The following is a 25,877-nucleotide window of genomic DNA, read 5'->3' as shown; positions in this document are numbered from 1 at the left end:
GTCAGAGGGTCAGTACTGAGGGAGTGCTGCACCGTCAGAGGGTCAGTACTGAGGGAGCGCTGCACTGTCAGAGGGTCAGTATTGAGGGAGAGCTGCACTGTCAGAGGGTCAGTACTGAGAGTGCTGCACTGTCACAGGGTCAGTACTGAGTGAATGCTGCACTGTCAGAAGGTCAGTACTGAGGGGGGTACTGCACTGTCAGAGGGTCAGTACTGAGGGAGTGCTGCACTGTCAGAGGGTCAGTACTGAGGGGGTGCTGCACTGTCAGAGGGTCAGTACTGAGGGAGTGCTGCACTGTCAGAGGGTCAGTACTGAGGGAGTGCTGCACTGTCAGGGGGTCAGTACTGAGGGAGTGCTGCACTGTGAGAGGGTCAGTACTGAGGGAGTGCTGCACTGTCACAGGGTCAGTACTGAGGGAGTGCTGCACTGTCAGAGAGTCAGTAGTGAGGGAATGCTGCACCGTCAGAGGGTCAGTACTGAGGGAGTGCTGCACTGTCAGAGGGTCAGTACTGAGGGAGTGCTGCATTGTCAGAGGGTCAGTACTGAGGGAGTGCTGCACCGTCAGAGGGTCAGTACTGAGGGAATGCTGCACTGTCAGAGGGTCAGTACTGAGGGAGTGCTGCACCGTCAGAGGGTCAGTACTGAGGGAGTGCTGCTCTGTGAGAGGGTCAGCACTGTGGGAGCGCTGCTCTGTGAGAGGGTCAGCACTGTGGCAGCGCTGCGCTGTCAGAGGGTCAGCACTGTGGGAGCGCTGCGCTGTCAGAGGGTCAGCACTGTGGGAGCGCTGCGCTGTCAGAGGGTCAGCACTGTGGGAGCGCTGCACTGTCAGCGGGTCAGTACTGAGGGAGCGCTGCATTGTCAGAGGGTCAGCACTGTGGGAGCACTGCACTGTCAGAGGGTCAGTACTGAGGGAGTACTGCACTGTCAGAGGGTCAGTACTGAGGGAGTGCTGCACTGTCAGAGGGTCAGTACTGAGTGAATGCTGCACTGTCAGAGGGTCAGTACTGAGGGAGCGCTGCACTGTCAGAGGGTCAGTACTGTGGGAGCGCTGCGCTGTCAGAGGGTCAGCACTGTGGGAGCGCTGCGCTGTCAGCGGGTCAGTACTGAGGGAGCGCTGCATTGTCAGAGGGTCAGCACTGTGGGAGCACTGCACTGTCAGAGGGTCAGTACTGAGGGAGTGCTGCACTGTCAGAGGGTCAGTACTGAGTGAATGCTGCACTGTCAGAGGGTCAGTACTGAGGGAGTGCTGCACTGTCAGAGGGTCAGTACTGAGGGAGTGCTGCATTGTCAGAGGGTCAGTACTGAGGGAGTGCTGCACCGTCAGAGGGTCAGTACTGAGGGAGTGCTGCACCGTCAGAGGGTTAGTACTGAGGGAGTGCTGCACTGTCAGAGGGTCAGTGCTGAGGGAGCACTGCACTGTCAGAGGGTCAGTACTGAGGGAGTGCTGCACTGTCAGAGGGTCAGTGCTGAGGGAGCACTGCACTGTCTGTGGATCAGTACTGAGGGAGTGCTGCTCTGTGAGAGGGTCAGCACTGTGGGAGCGCTGCGCTGTCAGAGGGTCAGCACTGTGGAAGCACTGCACTGTCAGAGGGTCAGTACTGAGGGAGCGCTGCATTGTCAGAGGGTCAGCACTGTGGGAGCACTGCACTGTCAGAGGGTCAGTACTGAGGGAGCGCTGCATTGTCAGAGGGTCAGCACTGTGGGAGCACTGCACTGTCAGAGGGTCAGCACTGTGGGAGCACTGCGCTGTCAGAGGGTCAGTACTGAGGGAGAGCTGCGCTGTCAGAGGATCAGTACTGAGGGAGTGCTGCACTGTCAGAGGGTCAGTACTGAGGGAGCGCTGCACTGTCAGAGGGTCAGTACTGAGGGAGTGCTGCACTGTCAGAGGGTCAGTACTGAGGGAGTGCTGCACTGTCAGAGGGTCAGTACTGAGAGTGCTGCACTGTCACAGGGTCAGTACTGAGTGAATGCTGCACTGTCAGAAGGTCAGTATTGAGGGGGGTACTGCACTGTCAGAGGGTCAGTACTGAGGGAGTGCTGCACTGTCAGAGGGTCAGTACTGAGGGGGTGCTGCACTGTCAGAGGGTCAGTACTGAGGGAGTGCTGCACTGTCAGAGGGTCAGTACTGAGGGAGTGCTGCACTGTCAGGGGGTCAGTACTGAGGGAGTGCTGCACTGTGAGAGGGTCAGTACTGAGGGAGTGCTGCACTGTCACAGGGTCAGTACTGAGGGAGTGCTGCACTGTCAGAGAGTCAGTAGTGAGGGAATGCTGCACCGTCAGAGGGTCAGTACTGAGGGAGTGCTGCACTGTCAGAGGGTCAGTACTGAGGGAGTGCTGCATTGTCAGAGGTCAGTACTGAGCGAGTGCTGCACCGTCAGAGGGTCAGTACTGAGGGAGTGCTGCACTGTCAGAGAGTCAGTAGTGAGGGAATGCTGCACCGTCAGAGGGTCAGTACTGAGGGAGTGCTGCACTGTCAGAGGGTCAGTACTGAGGGAGTGCTGCATTGTCAGAGGGTCAGTACTGAGGGAGTGCTGCACCGTCAGAGGGTCAGTACTGAGGGAGTGCTGCACTGTCAGAGGGTCAGTACTGAGGGAGTGCTGCACCGTCAGAGGGTCAGTACTGAGGGAGTGCTGCTCTGTGAGAGGGTCAGCACTGTGGGAGCGCTGCTCTGTGAGAGGGTCAGCACTGTGGGAGCGCTGCGCTGTCAGAGGGTCAGCACTGTGGGAGCGCTGCGCTGTCAGAGGGTCAGCACTGTGGGAGCGCTGCGCTGTCAGAGGGTCAGCACTGTGGGAGCGCTGCACTGTCAGCGGGTCAGTACTGAGGGAGCACTGCATTGTCAGAGGGTCAGCACTGTGGGAGCACTGCACTGTCAGAGGGTCAGTACTGAGGGAGTACTGCACTGTCAGAGGGTCAGTACTGAGGGAGTGCTGCACTGTCAGAGGGTCAGTACTGAGTGAATGCTGCACTGTCAGAGGGTCAGTACTGAGGGAGTGCTGCGCTGTCAGCGGGTCAGTACTGAGGGAGCGCTGCATTGTCAGAGGGTCAGCACTGTGGGAGCACTGCACTGTCAGAGGGTCAGTACTGAGGGAGTGCTGCACTGTCAGAGGGTCAGTACTGAGTGAATGCTGCACTGTCAGAGGGTCAGTACTGAGGGAGTGCTGCACTGTCAGAGGGTCAGTACTGAGGGAGTGCTGCACTGTCAGAGGGTCAGTACTGAGGGAGTGCTGCACTGTCAGAGGGTCAGTACTGAGGGAGTGCTGCACCGTCAGAGGGTCAGTACTGAGGGAGTGCTGCACCGTCAGAGGGTCAGTACTGAAGGAGTGCTGCACTGTCAGAGGGTCAGTACTGAGGGAGTGCTGCACTGTCAGAGGGTCAGTGCTGAGGGAGCACTGCACTGTCTGTGGATCAGTACTGAGGGAGTGCTGCTCTGTGAGAGGGTCAGCACTGTGGGAGCGCTGCGCTGTCAGAGGGTCAGCACTGTCGAAGCGCTGCGCTGTCAGAGGGTCAGCACTGTGGGGGCGCTGCGCTGTCAGAGGGTCAGCACTGTGGGAGCGCTGCACTGTCAGAGGGTCAGTACTGAGGGAGCGCTGCATTGTCAGAGGGTCAGCACTGTGGGAGCACTGCACTGTCAGAGGGTCAGCACTGTGGGAGAGCTGCGCTGTCAGAGGATCAGTACTGAGGGAGTGCTGCACTGTCAGAGGGTCAGTACTGAGGGAGCGCTGCACTGTCAGAGGGTCAGTACTGAGGGAGCGCTGCACTGTCAGAGGGTCAGTACTGAGGGAGTGCTGCACTGTCAGAGGGTCAGTACTTAGGGAGTGCTGCACTGTCAGAGGGTCAGTACTGAGTAAATGCTGCACTGTCAGAGGGTCAGTACTGAGGGAGTGCTGCACTGTCAGAGGGTCAGTACTGAGGGAGTGCTGCACTGTCAGAGAGTCAGTACTGAGGGAGTGCTGCATTGTCAGAGGGTCAGTACTGAGGGAGTGCTGCACTGTCAGAGGGTCAGTACTGAGGGAGTGCTGCACTGTCAGAGGGTCAGTACTGAGTGAATGCTGCACTATCAGAGGGTCAGTTCTGAGGGAGTGCTGCACTGTCAGAGGGTCAGTACTGAGGGAGTGCTGCACTGTCAGAGGGTCAGTGCTGAGGGAGCACTGCACTGTCTGTGGATCAGTACTGAGGGAGTGCTGCTCTGTGAGAGGGTCAGCACTGTGGGAGCGCTGCGCTGTCAGAGGGTCAGTACTGATGGAGTGCTGCACTGTCAGAGGGTCAGTGCTGAGGGAGTGCTGCACTGTCAGAGGGTCAGTACTGAGGGAGTGCTGCACTGTCAGAGGGTCAGTACTGGAGGAGTGCTGCACTGTCAGAGGGTCAGCACTGTGGGAGCGCTGCACTGTCAGAGGGTCAGTACCGAGGGAGTGCTGCACTGTCAGAGGGTCAGTGCTGAGGGAGTGCTGCACTGTCAGAGGGTCAGTACTGAGGGAGTGCTGCACTGTCAGAGGGTCAATACTGGGGGAGTGCTGCACTGTCAGATGGTCAGTACTGGGGGAGTGTTGCACTGTCAGAGGGTCAGTACTGAGGGGGTGCTGCACTGTCAGAGGGTCAGTACTGAGGGGGTGCTGCACTGTCAGAGGGTCAGTACTGAGGGAGAGCTGCGCTGTCGGAGGGTCAGTACTGAGGGAGAGCTGCGCTGTCGGAGGATCAGTACTGAGGGAGTGCTGCACTGTCAGAGGGTCAGTACTGAGGGAGCGCTGCACTGTCAGAGGGTCAGTACTGAAGGAGCGCTGCACTGTCAGAGGGACAGTACTGAGGGAGAGCTGCACTGTCAGAGGGTCAGTACTGAGGGAGTGCTGCACTGTCAGAGGGTCAGTACTTAGGGAGTGCTGCACTGTCAGAGGGTCAGTACTGAGTGAATGCTGCACTGTCAGAGGGTCAGTACTGAGGGAGTGCTGCACTGTCAGAGGGTCAGTACTGAGGGAGTGCTGCACTGTCAGAGAGTCAGTACTGAGGGAGTGCTGCACTGTCAGAGGGGCAGTACTGAGGGAGTGCTGCATTGTCAGAGGGTCAGTACTGAGTGAATGCTGCACTATCAGAAGGTCAGTTCTGAGGGAGTGCTGCACTGTCAGAGGGTCAGTACTGAGGGAGTGCTGCACTGTCAGAGGGTCAGTACTGAGGGAGTGCTGCACTGTCAGAGGGTCAGTGCTGAGGGAGCACTGCACTGTCTGTGGATCAGTACTGAGGGAGTGCTACACTGTCAGAGGGTCAGTACTGAGGGAGTGCTGCGCTGTCAGAGGGTCAGCACTGTGGAAGCGCTGCGCTGTCAGAGGGTCAGGACTGTGGGGGCGCTGCGCTGTCAGAGGGTCAGCACTGTGGGAGCGCTGCACTGTCAGAGGGTCAGTACTGAGGGAGCGCTGCATTGTCAGAGGGTCAGCACTGTGGGAGCACTGCACTGTCAGAGGGTCAGTACTGAGGGAGAGCTGCGCTGTCGGAGGGTCAGTACTGAGGGAGAGCTGCGCTGTCAGAGGATCAGTACTGAGGGAGTGCTGCACTGTCAGAGGGTCAGTACTGAGGGAGCGCTGCACTGTCAGAGGGTCAGTACTGAAGGAGCGCTGCACTGTCAGAGGGACAGTACTGAGGGAGAGCTGCACTGTCAGAGGGTCAGTACTGAGGGAGTGCTGCACTGTCAGAGGGTCAGTACTTAGGGAGTGCTGCACTGTCAGAGGGTCAGTACTGAGTGAATGCTGCACTGTCAGAGGGTCAGTACTGAGGGAGTGCTGCACTGTCAGAGGGTCAGTACTGAGGGAGTGCTGCACTGTCAGAGAGTCAGTACTGAGGGAGTGCTGCATTGTCAGAGGGTCAGTACTGAGGGAGTGCTGCACTGTCAGAGGGTCAGTACTGAGGGAGTGCTGCACTGTCAGAGGGTCAGTACTGAGGGAGCGCTGCACTGTCAGAGGGTCAGTACTGAAGGAGCGCTGCACTGTCAGAGGGACAGTACTGAGGGAGAGCTGCACTGTCAGAGGGTCAGTACTGAGGGAGTGCTGCACTGTCAGAGGGTCAGTACTTAGGGAGTGCTGCACTGTCAGAGGGTCAGTACTGAGTGAATGCTGCACTGTCAGAGGGTCAGTACTGAGGGAGTGCTGCACTGTCAGAGGGTCAGTACTGAGGGAGTGCTGCACTGTCAGAGAGTCAGTACTGAGGGAGTGCTGCATTGTCAGAGGGTCAGTACTGAGGGAGTGCTGCACTGTCAGAGGGTCAGTACTGAGGGAGTGCTGCACTGTCAGAGGGTCAGTACTGAGTGAATGCTGCACTATCAGAGGGTCAGTTCTGAGGGAGTGCTGCACTGTCAGAGGGTCAGTACTGAGGGAGTGCTGCACTGTCAGAGGGTCAGTGCTGAGGGAGCACTGCACTGTCTGTGGATCAGTACTGAGGGAGTGCTGCTCTGTGAGAGGGTCAGCACTGTGGGAGCGCTGCGCTGTCAGAGGGTCAGTACTGATGGAGTGCTGCACTGTCAGAGGGTCAGTGCTGAGGGAGTGCTGCACTGTCAGAGGGTCAGTACTGAGGGAGTGCTGCACTGTCAGAGGGTCAGTGCTGAGGGAGCACTGCACTGTCTGTGGATCAGTACTGAGGGAGTGCTGCTCTGTGAGAGGGTCAGCACTGTGGGAGCGCTGCGCTGTCAGAGGGTCAGTACTGATGGAGTGCTGCACTGTCAGAGGGTCAGTGCTGAGGGAGTGCTGCACTGTCAGAGGGTCAGTACTGAGGGAGTGCTGCACTGTCAGAGGGTCAGTACCGAGGGGGTGCTGCACTGTCAGAGGGTCAGTGCTGAGGGAGTGCTGCACTGTCAGAGGGTCAGTGCTGAGGGAGCACTGCACTGTCTGTGGATCAGTACTGAGGGAGTGCTGCTCTGTGAGAGGGTCAGCACTGTGGGAGCGCTGCGCTGTCAGAGGGTCAGTACTGATGGAGTGCTGCACTGTCAGAGGGTCAGTGCTGAGGGAGTGCTGCACTGTCAGAGGGTCAGTACTGAGGGAGTGCTGCACTGTCAGAGGGTCAGTACCGAGGGAGTGCTGCACTGTCAGAGGGTCAGTGCTGAGGGAGTGCTGCACTGTCAGAGGGTCAGTACTGAGGAAGTGCTGCACTGTCAGATGGTCAGTACTGGGGGAGTGTTGCACAGTCAGAGGGTCAGTACTGAGGGGGTGCTGCACTGTCAGAGGGTCAGTACTGAGGGGGTGCTGCACTGTCAGAGGGGTGGAAGGTGAATACTTGCATTTGTATTGCACTTTTCATGATCTCAGGATAGCGCAAAGTATTTTATAGCCAATTAAGTACTTTTGAAGCATAGTCACTGTTGTAATGTGGAAAGTGCAGGAATCTATTTGCATACAGAGATTCCACAAACAGAAATGTGATAATAACCTTATATTCCTCAAGGAACACCATTAAAATTGAATAAGTATTGACAAACACACCAGGAGAACTCAGCGGTTCCTCATGGAAGTAACCCTCTAGAATGTTTTACATTGATCGGCGAGTGCAGATAGGATTTTGCTCTAACATATGATTTAAAAGACAGGACTTTGCAATAGTGCAACATTACCCCAATGTGCAGTACTGAGCCTCCAACAGTGCGGAACCCCTGGGGGTACTGACGCTCCTACAGTACAGCACTCCTTCAATACTGCTTAGTTTGGAATATAGGTTCAGGTCTCTGGAATCAGACTCTAGAACCCAGGGCCTTCTGATTCAAGAAGCAAAATTGTTACCCAATGAGCCATGGCTTAAAATCAAGTAATAATAATCAAAACTGTGGGATTGATCCTGGGTTTGACCTGTTCCATGGAAGGTCTTGCAGACTCTCACTCAAACTGGTAAAACAATCAATACAAGTGATCTCGGCATCTCTGTGCTTGAAGGGGTGATAGCAGTTCTAACTATTGAAGTGTATTCCTCAATTCCAACGTGAAGATCAAAATCAACGGAGTAGGTTAGTAATTGGAAGAGGCCATTCAGTCCATCAGCCCGTGAGATAAATTTTCTGGTCACGCCCGCTGCAGGAATCAACACGGGCAGGGCAGGATGGACAATTTGATGGATTATTGAGCCTAGAAATTTGTACCCTGGATCTCCACTCAATGTTTTTTTCTTTATTCTCTAATGGGACTTGGATGTTGTTGGCAAAGTCAGCATCAGAAGCCCATCCCTACTAGCCCATGAAATGCCTTCAGAGGGCACTTTTAAGAGTCAACCGTATTTTTGTTGGTCTGGAGTTGCATGTGGGCCCAATCACTAAAGACGCTTGACACAGTCCAGGACAAAGCAGCCCTGCTTGATTGGCACCCCTTCCTCAAACATTCACTCCCTCCACCACTAGCGCACAGTAGCAGCCGTGTGTACCATCTTCAAGAAGCACTGCATGAATTCACCAAGGTTCCTGAAGGTAGCACTTTCCCAACCCACGGCCATCTAGAAGAACAAGATCTGGAAACCCCACCACCTGGAGGTTCCCCTCCAAGTCACTCACCACCCTGACTTGGAAATATATCGCCGTTCCTTCACTGTCGCTGGGTCAAAATCCTGGAATTCCCTCCCTAGCAGCACTGTGGGTGTACCTACACCTCAGGGACTGCAGCAGTTGAAGAAGGCAGAGCGCCACCACCTTCTCACGGTCAACTAGGGATGGGTAAGGGCAGCACGGTGGCACAGTGGTTAGCACTGCTGTCTCACGGTGTCGAGGTCCGGGATTTCCTGAACCAGGGCCGGGATTCTCCGCTATCCGGCGGGGCGGGCTGTACCGGCGCCAAGGAGTGGCGTGAACCACTCCGGCGTCAGGCCGCCTGGAAGGTGCGTAATCCCAGCGCATGCGCAGGGGGGGGTTCTTCTCCGCGCCAGCCATGGCAGACCACGCCGATTACAGCGGCCGGCACGGAGGGAAAGACTGCCCTCTCGGCACAGGGCCGCCCGCAGATTGGTGGGCCCCGATCGCAGGCCAGGCCACAGTGGGAGCTCCCCCTCGGGGCCAGCTCTCCTAACCCCCCCCCCCCCCCCCCGCCGAGGACTCCGCAGGTGGCCCGCAGAGCCAGGTCTCAACGGTAAGGATCTGGTTAGATTTACGCCGGCGGGACTGGCTGAAAACGGGCGGCCACTCGCGGAGCGGAGAATCACCGGGGGGGAGGGGGCCACTGCCAACGGCCCCCAATCGGCGTGGCGAGATTCCCACCCCCGCCGTAAAACCGGCGACGGAGAATCCGGCAGCCGGCGTCGGGGTGGGATTCACTCCACCCCACGCCCCCCCCCCCCCCCCCCCCCCACGATTCTCCGGCCCGGTGGGGTGCGGGGGTCGTAGAATCCCGCCAAAGGTGTTTTTTACAATTACAACAATCAATAGTTGTTGACGTAACCACTACTGAGATTAGCTTTCAATTCCAGATTTTACTCATTGAATCTAAATTCGAGAAGCACTTGGCACAAAGTGGAAATCTAGAACTCTCTCCCTCAAAACATTACTGAGGTTGGGAATTAATTGAAAATGTTTTAAACAGAGACTGATGGGTGTTTGTTGAGTTAGCTTATTGATAGGTTATTGATAGGTTTGTTGAGTTAGGTTATTGATAGTTAAGGATCCAAAGTGGGTAAATGGAGTTTAGATACAGATGTGCTGTGATCTAACCGAATGGTGGAATAGGCTGGAGGGGCTGAATGGCTTCCTCCTTGGTCTTGCGTTTCATGGGCTGACCTGTATATAAACTCCATTCCCCTGCACAAGATTTGAACTGAGAGATGCTATGCACATAAACCTAAACCTTGATAAAACTCTGCTCGCGCCTCAGCTGGGAGTTATTGTGGATGGCGTTAGGAAGGAGGGTAAGGCCATGGAGAGGGAGCAGAGATAGACTGGGAAGATACCAGGGATGAGGGAATTCAGCTCATGTGAAGAGGCTGGAGAAACCGTGCGGTGTTTTCCATAGAGCACAAACGATTTCATAGAGGGTGTTCAAAACCATGAGCTGTTTGGGTAGAGTCAATAAGGAGAAACTGTTTCCAGTGGCAGGAGGGGCAGAGGACCCACATTGTGATCTGCGATGCGCTCCCTGAAAGTGGCAGCCGATTGAATAATACATTTCAAAAGGTAACTGGATAACTATTCGAAGGGGAAACATTTGCAGGGCTGTGGGAAAAGATTAGAGCAAAAGAAAAAAGAAAATTACAGCACAAGAACAGGCCTTTTGGCCCTCCAGGCCCATTGCTTATTGCCCAAACAATCTCCATCCCTCCATTGTTCATGTGCCTATCGTGCCTGCCTCCGCCACCTCCACTGGCAGCACAGTCCAGGCACCCACCACCCTCTGTGTGAAAATCTGACTATTCACCCTGTCTATACCTCTCATAATTTTCTAGACCTCAATCAGGTCTCCCCTCAGCTTCCGCCTTTCCAATGAAAACAATCCGTTTATTCAACCTTGCAGTAGTTGGGAAGTTAGTTCAGTGGGAATGGAGGCTAGGGCAGTTGAATGTTCCTCCTGCAGAATGTGAGAGGAAAGGGTCACCTCGAGTGTCCCTGCTGACTACATCTGCGGGAAGTGCACCCAACTCCAGCTCCTCGAGAACCGCGTTAGGGACCTGGAGCTGGAGCTGGATGAACTTCGGATCATTCGGGAGGCGGAGGGGGTTATTGAGAGGAGTTATAGGGAGGTAGTCACACCTCAGGTAAAAGAAGAAGGTAGATGGGTTACCGTCAGGGGAGGGAGAGGGAACCGGCAGGCAGTGCAGGGATCCCCTGTGGTCGTTTCCCTCTATAACAAGTATACCGTTTTGGATACTGTTACGGGGGACGACTTACCAGGGGTAAGCAATGGGGCACAGGTCTCCAGCACAGAGTCTCTCCCTGTTGCTCAGAAGGGAAGGGAGAAGAGGAACAGAGCACTTCTCATTGGGGACTCCATAGTTAGAGGAACAGACAGGAGGTTCTGTGGGAACAAAAGAGACTCACGGTTGGTGTGTTGCCTCCCAGGTGCCAGGGTTCGTGATGGGTTCGGGCAGCAGGGTAGCATGGTGGTTAGCATAAATGCTTCACAGCTCCAGGGTCCCAGGTTCGATTCCCGGCTGGGTCGCTGTCTGTGTGGAGTCTGCACGTCCTCCCCCTGTGTGCGTGGGTTTCCTCCGGGTGCTCCGGTTTCCTCCCACAGTCCAAAGATGTGCGGGTTAGGTGGATTGGCCATGCTAAATTGCCCGTAGTGTCCTAATAAAAAGTAAGGTTAAGGGGGGGGTTGTTGGGTTACGGGTATAGGGTGGATACGTGGGTTTGAGTAGGGTGATCATGGCTCGGCACAACATTGAGGGCCGAAGGGCCTGTTCTGTGCTGTACTGTTCTATGTTCTATGTCTCTGATCGTGTTTTTGGGATCCTTAAGGGGGAGGGGGAGCAGCCCCAAGTTGTGGTCCACATAGGTACCAACGACATAGGTAGGAAGAGAGATGGGGATTTGAGACAGAAATTCAGGGAGTTAGGGTGGAAGCTGAGAGCTACAACAAACAGAGTTGTTATCTCTGGGTTGTTACCCGTGCCACGTGCTAGTGAAGTGAGAAATAAGGAGAGAGAGGAGTTGAACACGTGGCTACAGGGATGGTGCAGGAGGGAGGGTTTTGGTTTCCTGGATAATTGGGGCTCATTCTGGGGTAGGTGGGACCTCTACAAACAGGATGGTCTTCACCTGAACCAGAGGGGTACCAATATCCTGGGGGGAGATTTGCTAGTGCTCTTCGGGGGGGTTTAAACTAATTCAGCAGGGGGATGGGAACCTAAATTGTAGTCCCAGTGTACAGGATGTTGAGAGTAGTGAGGTCAGGGATAGGGTTAAAAGTTCAAAAGAGGGCACTGGCAAGCAAGACGCTGGTTTGAAGTGTGTCTACTTCAACGCCAGGAGCATCCGGAATAAGGTGGGTGAGCTTACAGCATGGGTTGGTACCTGGGATCTCGATGTTGTGGCGATTTCGGAGACATGGGTAGAGCAGGGACAGGAATGGTTGTTGCAGGTTCCAGGATTTAGATGTTTCTGTAAGAACAGAGAAGATGGTAAAAGAGGCGGGGGGGGGGGGGCATTGTTAATCAAGAAAAGTATTACGGCGGTAGAAAGGACGTTTGAGGACTCGTCTACTGAGGTAGTATGGGCCGAGGTTAGGAACAGTAGAGGAGAGGTCACCCTGTTGGGAGTTGTCTATAGACCTCCGAATAGTTCCAGAGATGTAGAGGAAAGGATTGCAAAGATGATTCTCGACAGGAGCGAGAGTAACAGGGTAGTTGTTATGGGGGACTTTAACTTTCCAAATATTGACTGGAAATACTATAGTTTGAGTACTATAGATGGGTCAGTTTTTGTGCAGTGTGTGCAGGAGGGTTTTCTGACACAGTATGTACACAGGCCAATAAGGGGCGAGGCCACATTGGATTTGGTACTGGGTAATGAACCCGGCCAGGTGTTAGATTTAGATGTAGGTGAGCACTTTGGTGATAGTGATCACAATTCGGTTATGTTTACTTTAGCAATGGGCAGGGATAGGTATATACCGCAAGGCAAGAATTATAGCTGGGGGAAAGGCAATTATGATGCCATTCGGCAAGATTTAGGATGTATAGGATGGGGAAGGAAACTGCAGGGGATGGGTACAATCGAAATGTGGAGCTTTTTCAAGCAACAGCTACTGCGTGTCCTTGATAAGTATGTAACTGTCAGGCAGGGAGGAAGTTGTCGAGCAAGGGAACCGTGGTTTACTAAGGAAGTTGAAGCACTTGTCAAGAGGAAGAAGCAGGCTTATGTTAGGATGAGACATGAAGGCTCAGTTAGGGCACTTGAGAGTTACAAGTTAGCCAGGAAGGAGCTAAAGGGAGAGTTAAGAAGAGCGAGGAGAGGACACGAAAAGTCGTTGGTGGATAGGATCAAGGAAAACCCTAAGGCTTTCTATAGATATATCAGGAACAAAAGAATGACTAGAGTAAGATTAGGGCCAATCAAGGATAGTAGTGGAAAGTTGTGTGTGGAATCAGAGGAGATAGGGGAAGCGTTAAATGGATATTTTTCGTCAGTGTTTACACTGGAGAAAGACAATGTTGTCGAGGAGAATACTCAGGTTCAGTTGACCAGGCTAGATGGGATTGAGGTTCACAAGGAGGAGGTGTTAGCAATTTTGGAAAGTGTAAAAATAGATAAGTCCCCTGGGCCAGATGGGATTTATCCTAGGATTCTCTGGGAAGCCAGGGAGGAGATTGCAGAGCCTTTGTCCTTGATCTTTATGTCGTCTTTGTCGACAGGAATAGTGCCGGAAGACTGGAGGATAGCAAATGTTGTCCCCTTGTTCAAGAAGGGGAGTAGAGACAACCCTGGTAATTATAGACCTGTGAGCCTTACTTCGGTTGTGGGTAAAATGTTGGAAAAGGTTATAAGAGATAGGGTTTATAATCATCTTGAAAAGAACAAGTTGATTAGCGATAGTCAACACGGTTTTGTGAAGGGTCGGTCATGCCTCACAAACCTTATTAAGTTTTTTGAGAAGGTGACCAAACAGGTGGATGAGGGTAAAGCGGTTGATGTGGTGTATATGGATTTCAGTAAGGTGTTTGATAAGGTTCCACACGGTAGGCTATTGCAGAAAATAAGAAAGTATGGATTTGAAGGTGATTTAGCGGTTTGGATCGGTAAATGGCTAGCTGAATGAAGGCAGAGGGTGGTGGTTGATGGCAAATGTTCATCCTGGAGTTCAGTTACTAGTGGTGTACCGCAAGGATCTGTTTTGGGGCCACTGCTGTTTGTCATTTTTATAAATGACCTGGAAGAGGGTGTAGAAGGATGGGTTAGTAAATTTGCAGATGACACGAAGGTCGGTGGAGTTGTGGATAGTGCTGAAGGATGTTATAGGATACAGAGGGACATAGATAAGCTGCAGAGCTGGCTGAGAGGTGGCAGATGGAGTTTAATGTGGAAAAGTGTGAGGTGGTTCACTTTGGAAGGAGTAACAGGAATGCAGAGTACTGGGCTAATGGCAAGATTCTTGGTAGTGTAGATGAACAGAGAGATCTCGGCATCCAGGTACATAAATCCCTGAAAGTTTCCACCCAGGTAAATAGGGCTGTTAAGAAGGCATATGGTGTGCTAGCCTTTATCAGTAGGGGGATTGAGTTTCGGAGCCACAAGGTCATGCTGCAGCTGTAATAACCCTGGTGCGGCCGCTCCTGGAGTACTGCGTGCAGTTCTGGTCACCACATTATAGCAAGGATGTGGAAGCTTTGGAAAGGGCTCAGAGGAGATTTACTAGGATGTTGCCTGGTATGGAGGGAAGGTCTTACGAGGAAAGGCTCAGGGACTTGAGGTTGTTTTCGTTAGAGAGGAGAAGGCTCTATTAAGGTGACTTAATAGAGACATATAAGATAGTCAGAGGGTTAGATAGGGTGGACAGTGAGAGTCTCTTTCCTCGGATGGTGATGACCAACACGAGGGGACATAGCTTTAAATTGAGGGGTAGTAGATAAAGGACAGATGTCAGAGGCAGTTTCTTTACTCAGAGAGTAGTAGGGGTGTGGAACGCCCTACCTGCAACAGTAGTAGACTCGCCAACTTTAAGGGCATTTAAGTGGTCACTGGATAGACATATGGATGAAAATGGAATAGTGTAGGTCAGATAGGCTTCAGATGGTTTCACAGGTCGGCGCAACATCGAGGGCCGAAGGGCCCGTACTGCACTGTAAAGTTCTATGTTTCTATGTTCTATAGGTAACACCCTCCAGACCAGGCAACATCCTGGTAAACCTTCTTTGCACTCTTTCCAAAGCATCCACACCCTTCTGGTAGTGCGGCACCCAGAACTGCCTGCAATATTCCAAATGTGGCCAAACTAAAGTTTTATACAACTGTAACATGACCTGCCAACTCTTGTACTCAATGCCCCGGCCGATATAGGCAAGCATACCGTATGTCAATGCTCCTAAGGGCTCTGCCACTTACTGTAGAATTCACACCTGAATTTGACCTTCCAAAATGCATCACCCCGCATTTGTCTAGATGGAACTCCATCTGCCATTTGTCTGCACAACTCTCCAATCTATCTATATTCTGCTTTATTATCTGACAGTCCCCATTCACTATATGCAGCTCCACCTATCTTAGTGTCATCTGCAAACTTGTTAATCAGACCATCCACATTTTCCTCCAGATTATTTTTATTTTTATATTTATTTTATATATATTATATATATATATATATTACAAACAACAATGGTCCCAGCATTGATCTCTGTGGAACACCACTAGTTACAGATCTCCATTTTGAAAAGCTCCCTTCCACTGTTACTTTCTGTCTCCTGTTGCCAAGCCAGTTCTTTATCCAGCCAGCTAGCACACCCTGAATCCCATGTGACTACCTTTTGTACCAGTCTGCCATGAGAGATCTTACCAAACGCCTTACTAAAATCCATGCAGATGACATCCTCAGCCGTTCCCTCATCAATTAGTTTTGTCACCTCCTCAAAAAACTCTTATCAAGTTGGTAAGATATGACCTTCCCCGCACAAAACCATGTTGCCTATCACTAACAAGTCCATTCACTTCCAAATGTGAACAAATCCTGTCCCTCAGTATCTTCTCCAACAGCTTCCGTACCACTGACATTACCTGGATTATCCCTGCTTCCCTGCTTAAACAAAGGGACAACATTGGTCATTCTCCAGTCCTTTGGAACCTCGTCTGTGGTCAAAGATGGTGCAAAGATATCTGTTAAGGCCCCAGCTATTTCCTCTCTTGCCTCCCACAGTAACCTGGGATATAACACATCCGGCCCAGGGGACTTGTCTACCGTAATGCATTAAGATATTTGTCCTAGAGTATTCACACACCCATCCCTAACCTCAACATCCATCATGTCCCTCTCCTTGGTGAATACCAATGCAAAGTACTCATTAAGGATCTCAGCCACTTCCTCCGACTACACACAACCTTCCCCCTTTGTCCTCAAGTGGACCTACTCTTTCCCTAGCTACACTCTTGCTCCTTATTTATGTATAAACGGCCATGGGATTTTCCTTGACCTTGCTTGCCAATGACATGTCATTGGCCTCTGTTAGCCCTCTTAACTCACTGTTTGGATAGGTCGAGTGTGACTAATTGTATAATTGCATAAAACATGGTATGGGCATGATGGACCAAATGGCCTCCTTCTGCAGTGTATGATTCTATGCATTATTCTCCCACAGGTTTAATCTCACCTGCAATCTTCTGTCCGCTTCCTCTAATGTCCTCCCTACTTCAATGATTGATGTCTGTATTTGCTGGTTCTGTTGTGTTTTTGTTCCAATCTCTGTCCTCACTCGGTCGATGGCCTCCCTTGTGTTGGTGTGATTCGCTCGCTGAGATGTTTTCAGCCTCCTTGTTCGCTCCCCCTCCTCCTGCAGGATCTCCCTGTCCAAGAGTGCAGTTCTGCTGCTAACCTCATGCAGCTTCTGCATGTTCTCCCTGAAGCTTTGCTTCAGTTTGTTCAGGTGCCTTTGCAGCTCCTTCTCTCGCTCCTTCTCCAGCTGCAGTTCCCTCTCCCAAAACTGTTCCTCCTCAAGCTCCTCGTCGTTCCTCTTGATCGCCTGCTCCAGCTGCACCAGCTGCTTCTCAAAGTCGGGAATGCCTGGCTTTTCCCAGGATTTAATCTGGCAGCTGAAGGATTCGTGCTGGGCTGAGACCGAGTTCAGCTTCTCCTGCTGCATTAGTATCAATTTAAAGAGATCTTCCTTGCTTGCTGGAGGCTTAGAGACTTTGTCTTGGCCCTCTGCACCACTTAGATTCTTGCCCCGCCATTTGTTCTGAAGAGCAAGGTTAGGGGCTCCCAGCGCCCCGCCCGTGAATGTCAGGGATTTCTTCGGCTCACGCCGTTTTGGGAGCTCGGGAAAGGTGGGTTTACCAGGGAGGAGGGCAATACGGCTGAGGAAAGATTCTGGAGTTTGAGCGCCGTTGCCCGAGACTGGTCTTTCAGAGTGAGTGGAGCCTGTGCGGCGTAACAGAAATTGGACGTCGTTGGCGTACTGCCCACACTTAGCCAACAGTTGGAGCGGGCTCTCATTGGCCAGCAGCTGGTGTTCGTTGTCACGCAGTTTCTGAATCAACACGTAGCGGCCGGTCTGACCTGTAATGGGAGCAAAGGTCAAATGTCAGAGTTCACATCAATCTTGTTAAGGGTGCAAGGAGGGGAACGGGGTGTGTTCCTTTAGGAATGAGCCCGAAGTCTCCAGGAAATATTGATGTGGATTGTTCTCCTTACAGCAGCGAGGGTCAAAAGGAGATTTATTTAATAGAAGTGTTCAAAGGAACATATAGCCCATTGAGTGGACACCAGCTTGCTGTAGAGCACTTCATTCCATCACTCTATCCCTGTAGCCTGCAAGTGTATTTCCTTCTACTGCCCATCCAATTTCCTATTAAAATCACTCATTGTCTTTGCATCCAGCACCCTCAAGGACAGTGACTTTCAGGTCATTGTCACTCGCTGTGCAAAAATGTTCTTCCTCACATTCCCCCTACATCTCTTGCCCAAAACTTTAAATCTGTGTCCCCTAGTCATTGTACCTCCAGCTAATGGGAACAGCTTTTTGTGGTCTACTTTACCCAAACCTGTAATAATCTTCTATTAAATCCCCCACAATTTCCTTAGCTCGAAGAAGAACAACTCCAACTTCTCCAACCTAAGAATGAGACATAATATTATTAATATTATTAATGATCTTTTCCAACACCTTGACTGTGTGCGACATTAGGAAGCTCAGTTCAGAGTGGAAATACTTGGCGGATGGTGGCTCATGACCATCTAAATCTCATAATTCTCCTGCCTCGTTTTCTATTGTCTGCCGGCACTGGTGGAAGGTTCTCTTGCCATCTGGGCGGCACGGTAGCACAAATGGATAGCACTGTGGCTTCACAGCGCCAGGGTTGCAGGTTCGATTCCCGGCTTGGGTCACTGTCTGCGCGGAGTCTGCACGTTCTCCCCGTGTCTGCGTGGGTTTCCTCCGGGTGCTCCGGCTTCCTCCCACAGTCCAAAAACGTGCAGATTAGGTGGATTGGTCATGATAAATTGCCCTTATTGACAACAAAGGTTAGGAGGGATTATTGGTTACGGGGATAGGGTGGAAGTGAGGGCTGAAGTGGGTCGGTGCAGACTCGATGGGCCGAATGGCCTCCTTCTGCACTGTATGTTCTGTATGACAATAGACAAATCAGCAGTCATGTGACAGTGAAATGGACCATGAATCTGAAATTCATTGGCATTTATTAAATGTAGCACAATCAGCAAGCTAACTGAGTGCCTTCATATCACATCTTCAGAGCTAGGACGGCCAGCTAGGAGATTCATTCAACAAACTTCACTTTTGTGGACTTAATGTGGCTGGGGGCTGGTTTAGCTCACTGGGCTAAATCGCTGGCTTTTCAAGCAGACCAAGCAGGCCAGCAGCACGGTTCGATTCCCAGACCAGCCTCCCCGGACAGGCGCCGGAATGTGGCGACTAAGGGCTTTTCACAGTAACTTCATTGAAGCCTACTCGTAACAATAAGCGATTTTCATTTCATTTCATAAAATATTAGATCATTAACACTGGTCCCACACTGCTTTAGGCAGGACTAATATCCAATATCAACTGGTAGTCTGTCCGTTAGAATTGTAAAATCACACGAGTGGTGTTCTACCATTGTCTGCCATAGTGACAGGCCTAACATTTACTCATCCATGGCCTTGCCCCTCGCTATCTCTGCAACCTCTTCCAGTTCCACAAACCTCTGCCATCTAGCCTCGTGAACTTCTGCGATTTTAATAGGTCCACTATTGATGCCTGTGCCTTCAGCTGGCTGGTCTCGAACCGAGAAGTTAAACGGACGTCCAATGTGAATGGTCAAAGTGCCTGATTTTTAAACTAATCCAGAGTTCTAACACTGAATTGTGGAGTGATGATGTATCTATCTGTCCATGAGTGAGGAGGTGTCTCAGAGTGTGCAAGTGGATGAGGCCACCGGCCTCTGTCTCACACTCCATACAAACCCCATCCTCCCACCCAAACCCCCCACCACAGATGTAAGGAATCCCCCCCCCCCCCCCCCCCCACAGCCCTTTTAAAATGGAAAGGATTCACACCGTATTAGGGAATGGTCTGATATAAAGGCAAAATACTGCAGATGCTGAAATCTGAAATAAAAACAAAAATGCTCAGCAGGTCTGGCAGAATCTGTGCAGAGAGAAACAAGTGTTAACATTTCCAGTCCGTACGACTGAAGACGAGTCATACAGAATTGAAATGCTATGTTTCTCTCTCCACAGATGCTGAGTCTTTCCTGCAGTTTGTGTTTTTATTTTAGGTAATGGTCTGTTTTTCCAACTGATGTGGTAACAAGAATTATATGAAGTAATACCTAATAGAAATAATGGTGTGCCTTTAGTTAGCATCTTTAACATAGTAAAATTACCTACGGTGCTCCCCAGAGATGTTGTCAAACAAATTTTGACACAGAACTATATCAGAGAGAGGCAGAGTGGTTCAGGGAGGGGATTCCAGGGCTTAGAACCCAGGCAGCTGAAGGTATGGCCATCAATAGTGGAGCAATTAAAATCAGGGATGCCCAAGACGCTAGTTTTCACAGTGAGCGATTGCTGCCCATCGCTCACTACACTCTTCCTGAACCTCTGTCTGACCCCTTGACCCCACACTACACCCTTCTTGATCCGTGTCTCAACCTGTGACCTTGCACACTGACCCCTGACCTATTTCAGCCTTGAACGTTCTAACATCTCTCCATCCTATTGCCCCTTCCGCCTGATTCAAAGCTCACCTCACCCCCATTCCCCCATCCCCAGGCCCCGTTCCACCCCAATAAGTCTGGCACTCACCTATGGCCTGCGCGAGTGCGATCACCACCTCCTGACAGGTAGTCTCCTCAGTGACTCCACACACCACACGCTGGACTCCATCCACCCAAACCTTTAGTTCCATCACTGTGCAGCTCGTTCCTGGCATCGAGTGACCCGGTCAGTGCAGAGACAGCTCTGAAACAGAGAGACCATGTCCCATTTCAACATACAGGATAAAATAATGACACTAAACATAGCTACATAACGCTTTCCTCCTTAATGTAATGCTCTGTCTTCCTCTTCCCAAAGGCTGGCTGGTGTATGGAGCCACAGACCTCTGTCCCCTCATTAGTCTAGTGTGTCAGAATGGATTACAAAATGAATATATATTAATAAAATGTCTTTAAAATAATAAAACATCCCATGACATTTTACAAGAACATTTTTAAGCAAAGTATGCCACCGAGCCACATGAGATACGAGGTTCTTCTGATCAAAACCTTGATCAAAGATCTGCCACCGTTCTGGGATGGGAGGCATTACCACAAAGCATAATCCTGTCCACTATCCAAAGTCCCAAATAACATGCGGACTTGCATTTCCATAGCACCTGAGACCTCAGGATATCCCAAAACCTTTTACAGGAATAGCAGCAGCTGGCTTCTGCAGAGTGATGTGATCAGGATCGGGCAATTCATTTTTTCAGTGATTTTGGCTGAGGGGTTATTATTGACCAAGGACATTGGGGAGAACTTTCATGTTCTTTGAAATACTGTACTGACATCCACATAAAATGGCAGGTTGCTGGCTTTAATGTCTATGTGAAAGACAGTGCGGTGATCCCTCAATACCACCTCCCCAACAATGCAGCACTCCCTCAGTCCTACCCTTTGGACATTGCTGTGTTCTCTCCGCACTGTCCCTCTGACAGCGCAGCTATCACTGCATTTCTGACCCAGTGCAGAGCCACATGAGCCTGAGGCCAGAACTTTGATTTGTAACACTGCAGTGAATATCAGCACTGACTGTTCCTCCCCATATGAGAAATACGGCGAAAGTTATCCATTGATCAGAAACTGAACTGGGCTATCCGTATAAATGCTGTGGCCACAAGAGCAGGTCAGAGACTGGGAATTCTGCAGCAAGTAGCTCACCCCTTGATGTCCTAAAGCCTGTCCACCACCTGCAAGACACAAGTCAGAATAATGCAATACCTTCCACATGCTTGGATGAGTGCAGCTCCAACAACAGTAAAGACGCTTGGCTTATGCAGGTCAAAGCAGCCTACTTGATGAACACTCCATCTACCAGCTCAAACATTCAATCCCTCCACCACTGCTGTGTAATGTAAGCAGTGTGTACCGTACAGAAGATGCACTGCAGCAACTTGCCAATCCTCCTTTGACACCACCTTCCAAATATAAGGGCGAGATTCTCCAACCCGCCGGCGCATCCTCGCCAGCAGCGAGATTCTCATTCTCGCCAGCCGGCCAATGGGGTTTCCCATTGTGGGTAGCCACTCGCCATCAAGAAATCCCCGGGCATGGGTGCGCTGCCGGAGCAACAGAGAATCCCGCCAGTGGAGAATCCAGCCCAGGACCTCTAGCACCTAGAGGGACAAGGATAGCAAATGCATGGAAACACCACCACCACCTGCAAGACCGCCCCACGCACCCCCGCTCCGACCCCCGTCACACACTATCCTAATTTAAATAAGACCATAAGATACATGAGCAGAATTAGGCCGTTAGGCGCATTGGGTCTGCTCCGCCTTTCGATCACGGCTGATATGTTTCTCATCCCATTCTCCTGCCTTCTCCCCATAATCCCTGACTTCTTAATAATCAAGAACGGATCTATCTCTGTCTTAAAGACACTCAGTGACTTGGCCTCCACAGCCTTCCGAGGCAATGAGTTCACAGATTCACCGCCCTCTGGCTGAAGAAATTCCCCTTCATCTCAGTTTTAAAGAATTGTCCCTTCAATCTGAGGCTGTGTCCTCAGGTTCTAGACTCTCCCACTAGTGGAAACATCTTCACCACATCCACTCTATCTTGGCCTATCATTATTCTGCAAGGTTAAATGAGATCCCTCCTCATCCTTCTAAACTGCATCGTGTACAGACCGAGTCCTTAACCGCTCATAATATGACAAGGCCCTCATTCCGGGATGATTCTTGTGAACCTCCTCTGGACCCCCTCCAAGCCCAACACATCCTTCCTTAGATACGGGGCCCAGAACTGCTCCCAATATTCCCAATGTACATATAATCACTGATCCTTCAGTGTTACTGGGTCAAAATCTTGGAACTCCCTCCCTAAAAACACTGTGGGTGTGCCTACAACATGTGAACTGCAGTGGTTCAATTAGGCAACTCAGCACCACCGTCTCAACGGCAATTAGGGATGGTAGTAAATGCTGGCCTAGCCAACAAAGTCCACATCCCATGAAAGAATTAAAAAAACTTGTGTTGTATGTTTTGTAGATTTACATCAATGTTATATTGTTATACTATTCCAATATGATTAAGGATCCATATTCCACTTATTTTAGTGCAATTTAACAGTCTCTCCTTCAATTGTTTCAAACTTCTGGGAGCTACAAGATTTAACAATACGCCATATTCTCTGTCCCGCCAGCCGGCCAATGGGGTTTCCCATTGTGGGCATCCCTACACTGTTGGAAAATCCCTGGGAATGGGTGCGCTGCCGGCGCAACGGAGAATCCCGCCAACGGAGAATCCCGCCAACGGAGAATCCAGCCCAATATCTTTACTTAATCAAACCAAACCCATTCATTGAGTGATCACTCCCTGACATTAGCAGTAATGGTTACAATGGGAAACTTTGGGTACAGTGGGTCTGGTAGGACAATACAGTATGCCCTGATTTCGGACCTCAGGTGCCAAAGTAAATCATGGCAAGAGCGAGGTCGTGTTCTTTGGGAACTGGGCTGACCAATCCCTTGTCCCCTTCACCGTCAGGTTAGACAGCCTGAAACTGCTGGGGATATGGTTCGGAAGGGGCCAGGGCATGCGTTAGAAACTGGAAGGAGTGAGTAGGCATAATGAACCAAAATCCCAGCATGAAGGAGTGACGCTCCCTCTCCATTGCAGGTAAGATCCTGGTCATCAGGTATGAGGCATTCTCAGTGTTGCTGTACATGGCGCAGGTCTGGCCCATTTCTCTCTCCTTGCTGTGGTGAGAACCCAAAGAATTTTCCGCTTTACCTGGAGGTGAAAAATGCATGTTCAAAGGAACAACGTGTACAAATCTAAAGTGGGTGGTACGGTGGGTGGTATGGTTAGCACTGCTGCCTCACGGTGCAGAGGACCCAGGTTTGATCCCAGCCCCGGGTCACTGTCAGTGTGGAGTTTGCACATTCTCCCTGTGATTGCGCGTGTCTCATCCCCACAACCCAAAGATGTGTAGAGTAGGTGGATTGGCCACATTTAATTGGCCCTTAATTGGAAACAAAATTAATCGGGTACTTTAAATTTATTTGAATAAGTAAAGGGGAACAAATGTGCCCAACATGGTTTTCCACTCCACCAAGCTGTGCGTAGATGCTCAGTACACAAATACCAAGTGCCATTATGTGCCAGGGTTCTACCTGTCCCCAGCGTTGTAAAGGATGGGTCTGGCCACGCTGGTGTGGAATGCTCCAAGTAGTTGGGCCATGCAATACCACCTGTCCCTCGTGGAAATTATCCTGCAGAGAAACACCTTTTACCTCAAGTCCATCAGGCAGTGGTCTACCCGTAATATCATCGAGGCCTGTGGGATAAGGAGAGGGTAGATCCTGTCGGATGGTTACCTGAGCAAATTGTCACGGTCATTTGGCAGAATGCCTCATCACCAGAATTTACAAACCTATGCACCAGGACCTGGCTTGGCTGGTGGTGAGGAAGGCCTTTCCCATCAGATCCCTCCAACATCACCAGAGTCTCACCCCACCCACACGTTGTCCTCCAGGCGGCTGTGATGGGGAAGAGACTGTTGTTCACCGCCTTGTGGAATGTGCCTTTGCAAAGAGGGTTTGGAGAGAGTGCTTTTTGTTGCGGTTCATCCCGAGCAGCTCTGTGACACAGGACTCTGTGCTTTACGGGCTGTTTCCAGGCACACACACACAGAGACAAACGTCAGCTGTCGCCAGAGCATCATCGGCTTGGTGAAAGATGCTCTTTGGTCCGCCCGAAAGACAAGAATTGTCCTTGACCGAGTGATGCAGACCGGCACATTCCAAAGCCCAGGACTGAGTGCTGAGGGATGTACTAAAGCTTGGGGCATTTGCTGCAGAGGGGCAATGGGGGAAGGTTGCTGCCTAAGACCTTTCAGCCATTGTGAACTGAGGGGAGTGGAACTGTATAGAACCCCCTCGGGCTGTTTGACTCACACTGAATGTATAAAGTGAATATTACATGTATCAAAATTGTATGGAACATCCTCAGGGTACAACCTGATTTACGCGGACAATTTAAACACCTTTGCACTATTTGTAATGACCATTTTGAGATGTCTAATGTTTCTTTGACTGTATTGAAGCATCTCAGAGTACAACATGATGTATGTACAGAAGCTGAATATTATTGCACTGTGTGTGATGTCCATCTTGAAATGTCTGTAATGTCCTTTCAGATAGTTTCGAGATAAAGTATATTTTTTTCAAAAAAGATATTCTTAACTGGCCTGTGAAGTATCCGAGGATGAACTGAAGGAAATGGAAGGAAGGTTCTGTGAAATTGCACTCAAATACCTGCAACTAGCACTATTTAATCTCAGAAAATCCTGGAAAATCTCTGCAGGTCTGACAGCATCCGTGGAGAGAGACCAGGGCTAACATTTTGAGTCTGGATGACTTTATGGGCGGCATGGTAGCACAGTGGTCAGCACTGTTGCTTCACAGCACCAGGGTCCCAAGTTCGATTCCCGGCTTGGGTCACTGTCTGTGCGGAGTCTGCACGTTCTTCACATGTCTGCGTGGGTTTCCTCCGGGTGCTCCCACAAGTCCCGAAAGACGAGTTGTTCGGTGAATTGGACATTCTGAGTTCTACCTCTGTGTAATCGAACAGGCGCCGGAATGTGACGACTAGGGGCTTTTCACAGTAACTTCGTTGCAGTGTTAATGTAAGCCTACTTGTGGCAATAATAAAGATTATTATTATCTTGCCAATAGCATCCAGGCTCAAAACGTTACCTCTGTTCTTGCTCTACAGGTGCGGTGCAGACCTGCTGAGAATTTCCAGCATTTTCTGTTTTTGTTTCAGATTCCAGCATCCGCAGTAATTTACTTTTATATAACTATAATCACAACCATGTTCCCTTTACTGAAGACGTGTATATTGCCTCATGCCAGTCATCACGCATCCCCAGGTTCAGATCAGGAAGACCTTCCCCATCTTGGGAATCACTTTTAACCCAACAATCCAAGGGAAATTCTCGTCTGCAATCCACTCCCTGTCACAAATGCACAACTGGACAACTAATGAGAAGCAGAAAGCGAAAGGCACCAGGATTACTATTTTGTGGGAGTAACAGGAGGTGTCAAACCCACTCCATTAAAAAACCCACTTCAGATCATTGATTGACAAAATCCAGGGGGAGATAAGATTTTTTTAATGCAATCAGTTGTGATCTAGAATACTGTGGAAACAGATAGGAACTTTCAAGAGGGACTGGATGAAGATTTGAAGAGGAAGATTTTGCAGGGCAATGGGGAAAGATTGCGGGAGCAGGACTAATTTGATAGCTCTTTCAGCACAATGGAGCCACAGTTCCAATTAATTGCTTGTTTGTTATGGGTTAGAAGAGATCCCAGTAAACCAGCTCAGAGCTGGAAGTTGAGGCGGAGTGTTAATGACATTGAATGCTTCTCAGTATTGCACCGGAGTGCCTGGTGTTGTGACATCAGTTTGATTCCATGTGTCAACACAGTGGATAATTCACTGGGAACCCATTCACCTTCTCGGATTCCCGTGACAGCGAGAGTTTGAGCTTGGTGTTTGTAGCCCGAGACTACTTTCTAACAAGGCAGCTG

General features: G+C 50.7%; 1 protein-coding gene across 5 annotated transcripts in view; it reads right to left on the bottom strand.

The window, feature by feature from the left end:
- The window catches only part of rassf7b (Ras association domain family member 7b), a 130,420-nt gene that overhangs the window by 11,749 nt on the left and 92,794 nt on the right, over positions 1 to 25,877 (bottom strand). For 4 of the 5 annotated variants that reach the window (XM_038808002.1, XM_038808005.1, XM_038808003.1 and 1 more), the window contains exons 2-3: positions 19,881 to 20,036; positions 16,231 to 17,135 (exon numbers count right to left, since the gene is read on the bottom strand). In XM_038808002.1, coding sequence (XP_038663930.1) covers positions 16,231 to 17,135; positions 19,881 to 20,007 — 1,032 coding nt within the window. In that variant the 5' untranslated portion in view covers positions 20,008 to 20,036. Of the gene's footprint in view, positions 1 to 16,230; positions 17,136 to 19,880; positions 20,039 to 25,877 lie in introns of all 5 variants that reach the window. The other variant, XM_038808004.1, reaches the window with a different exon arrangement.

This window comes from Scyliorhinus canicula, chromosome 9 (assembly GCF_902713615.1).
Source record: "Scyliorhinus canicula chromosome 9, sScyCan1.1, whole genome shotgun sequence".
NCBI lineage: Eukaryota > Metazoa > Chordata > Chondrichthyes > Carcharhiniformes > Scyliorhinidae > Scyliorhinus > Scyliorhinus canicula.
Note: the sequence above shows the minus strand (reverse complement) of the source record. Positions and strands in the feature narration are given on the sequence as shown.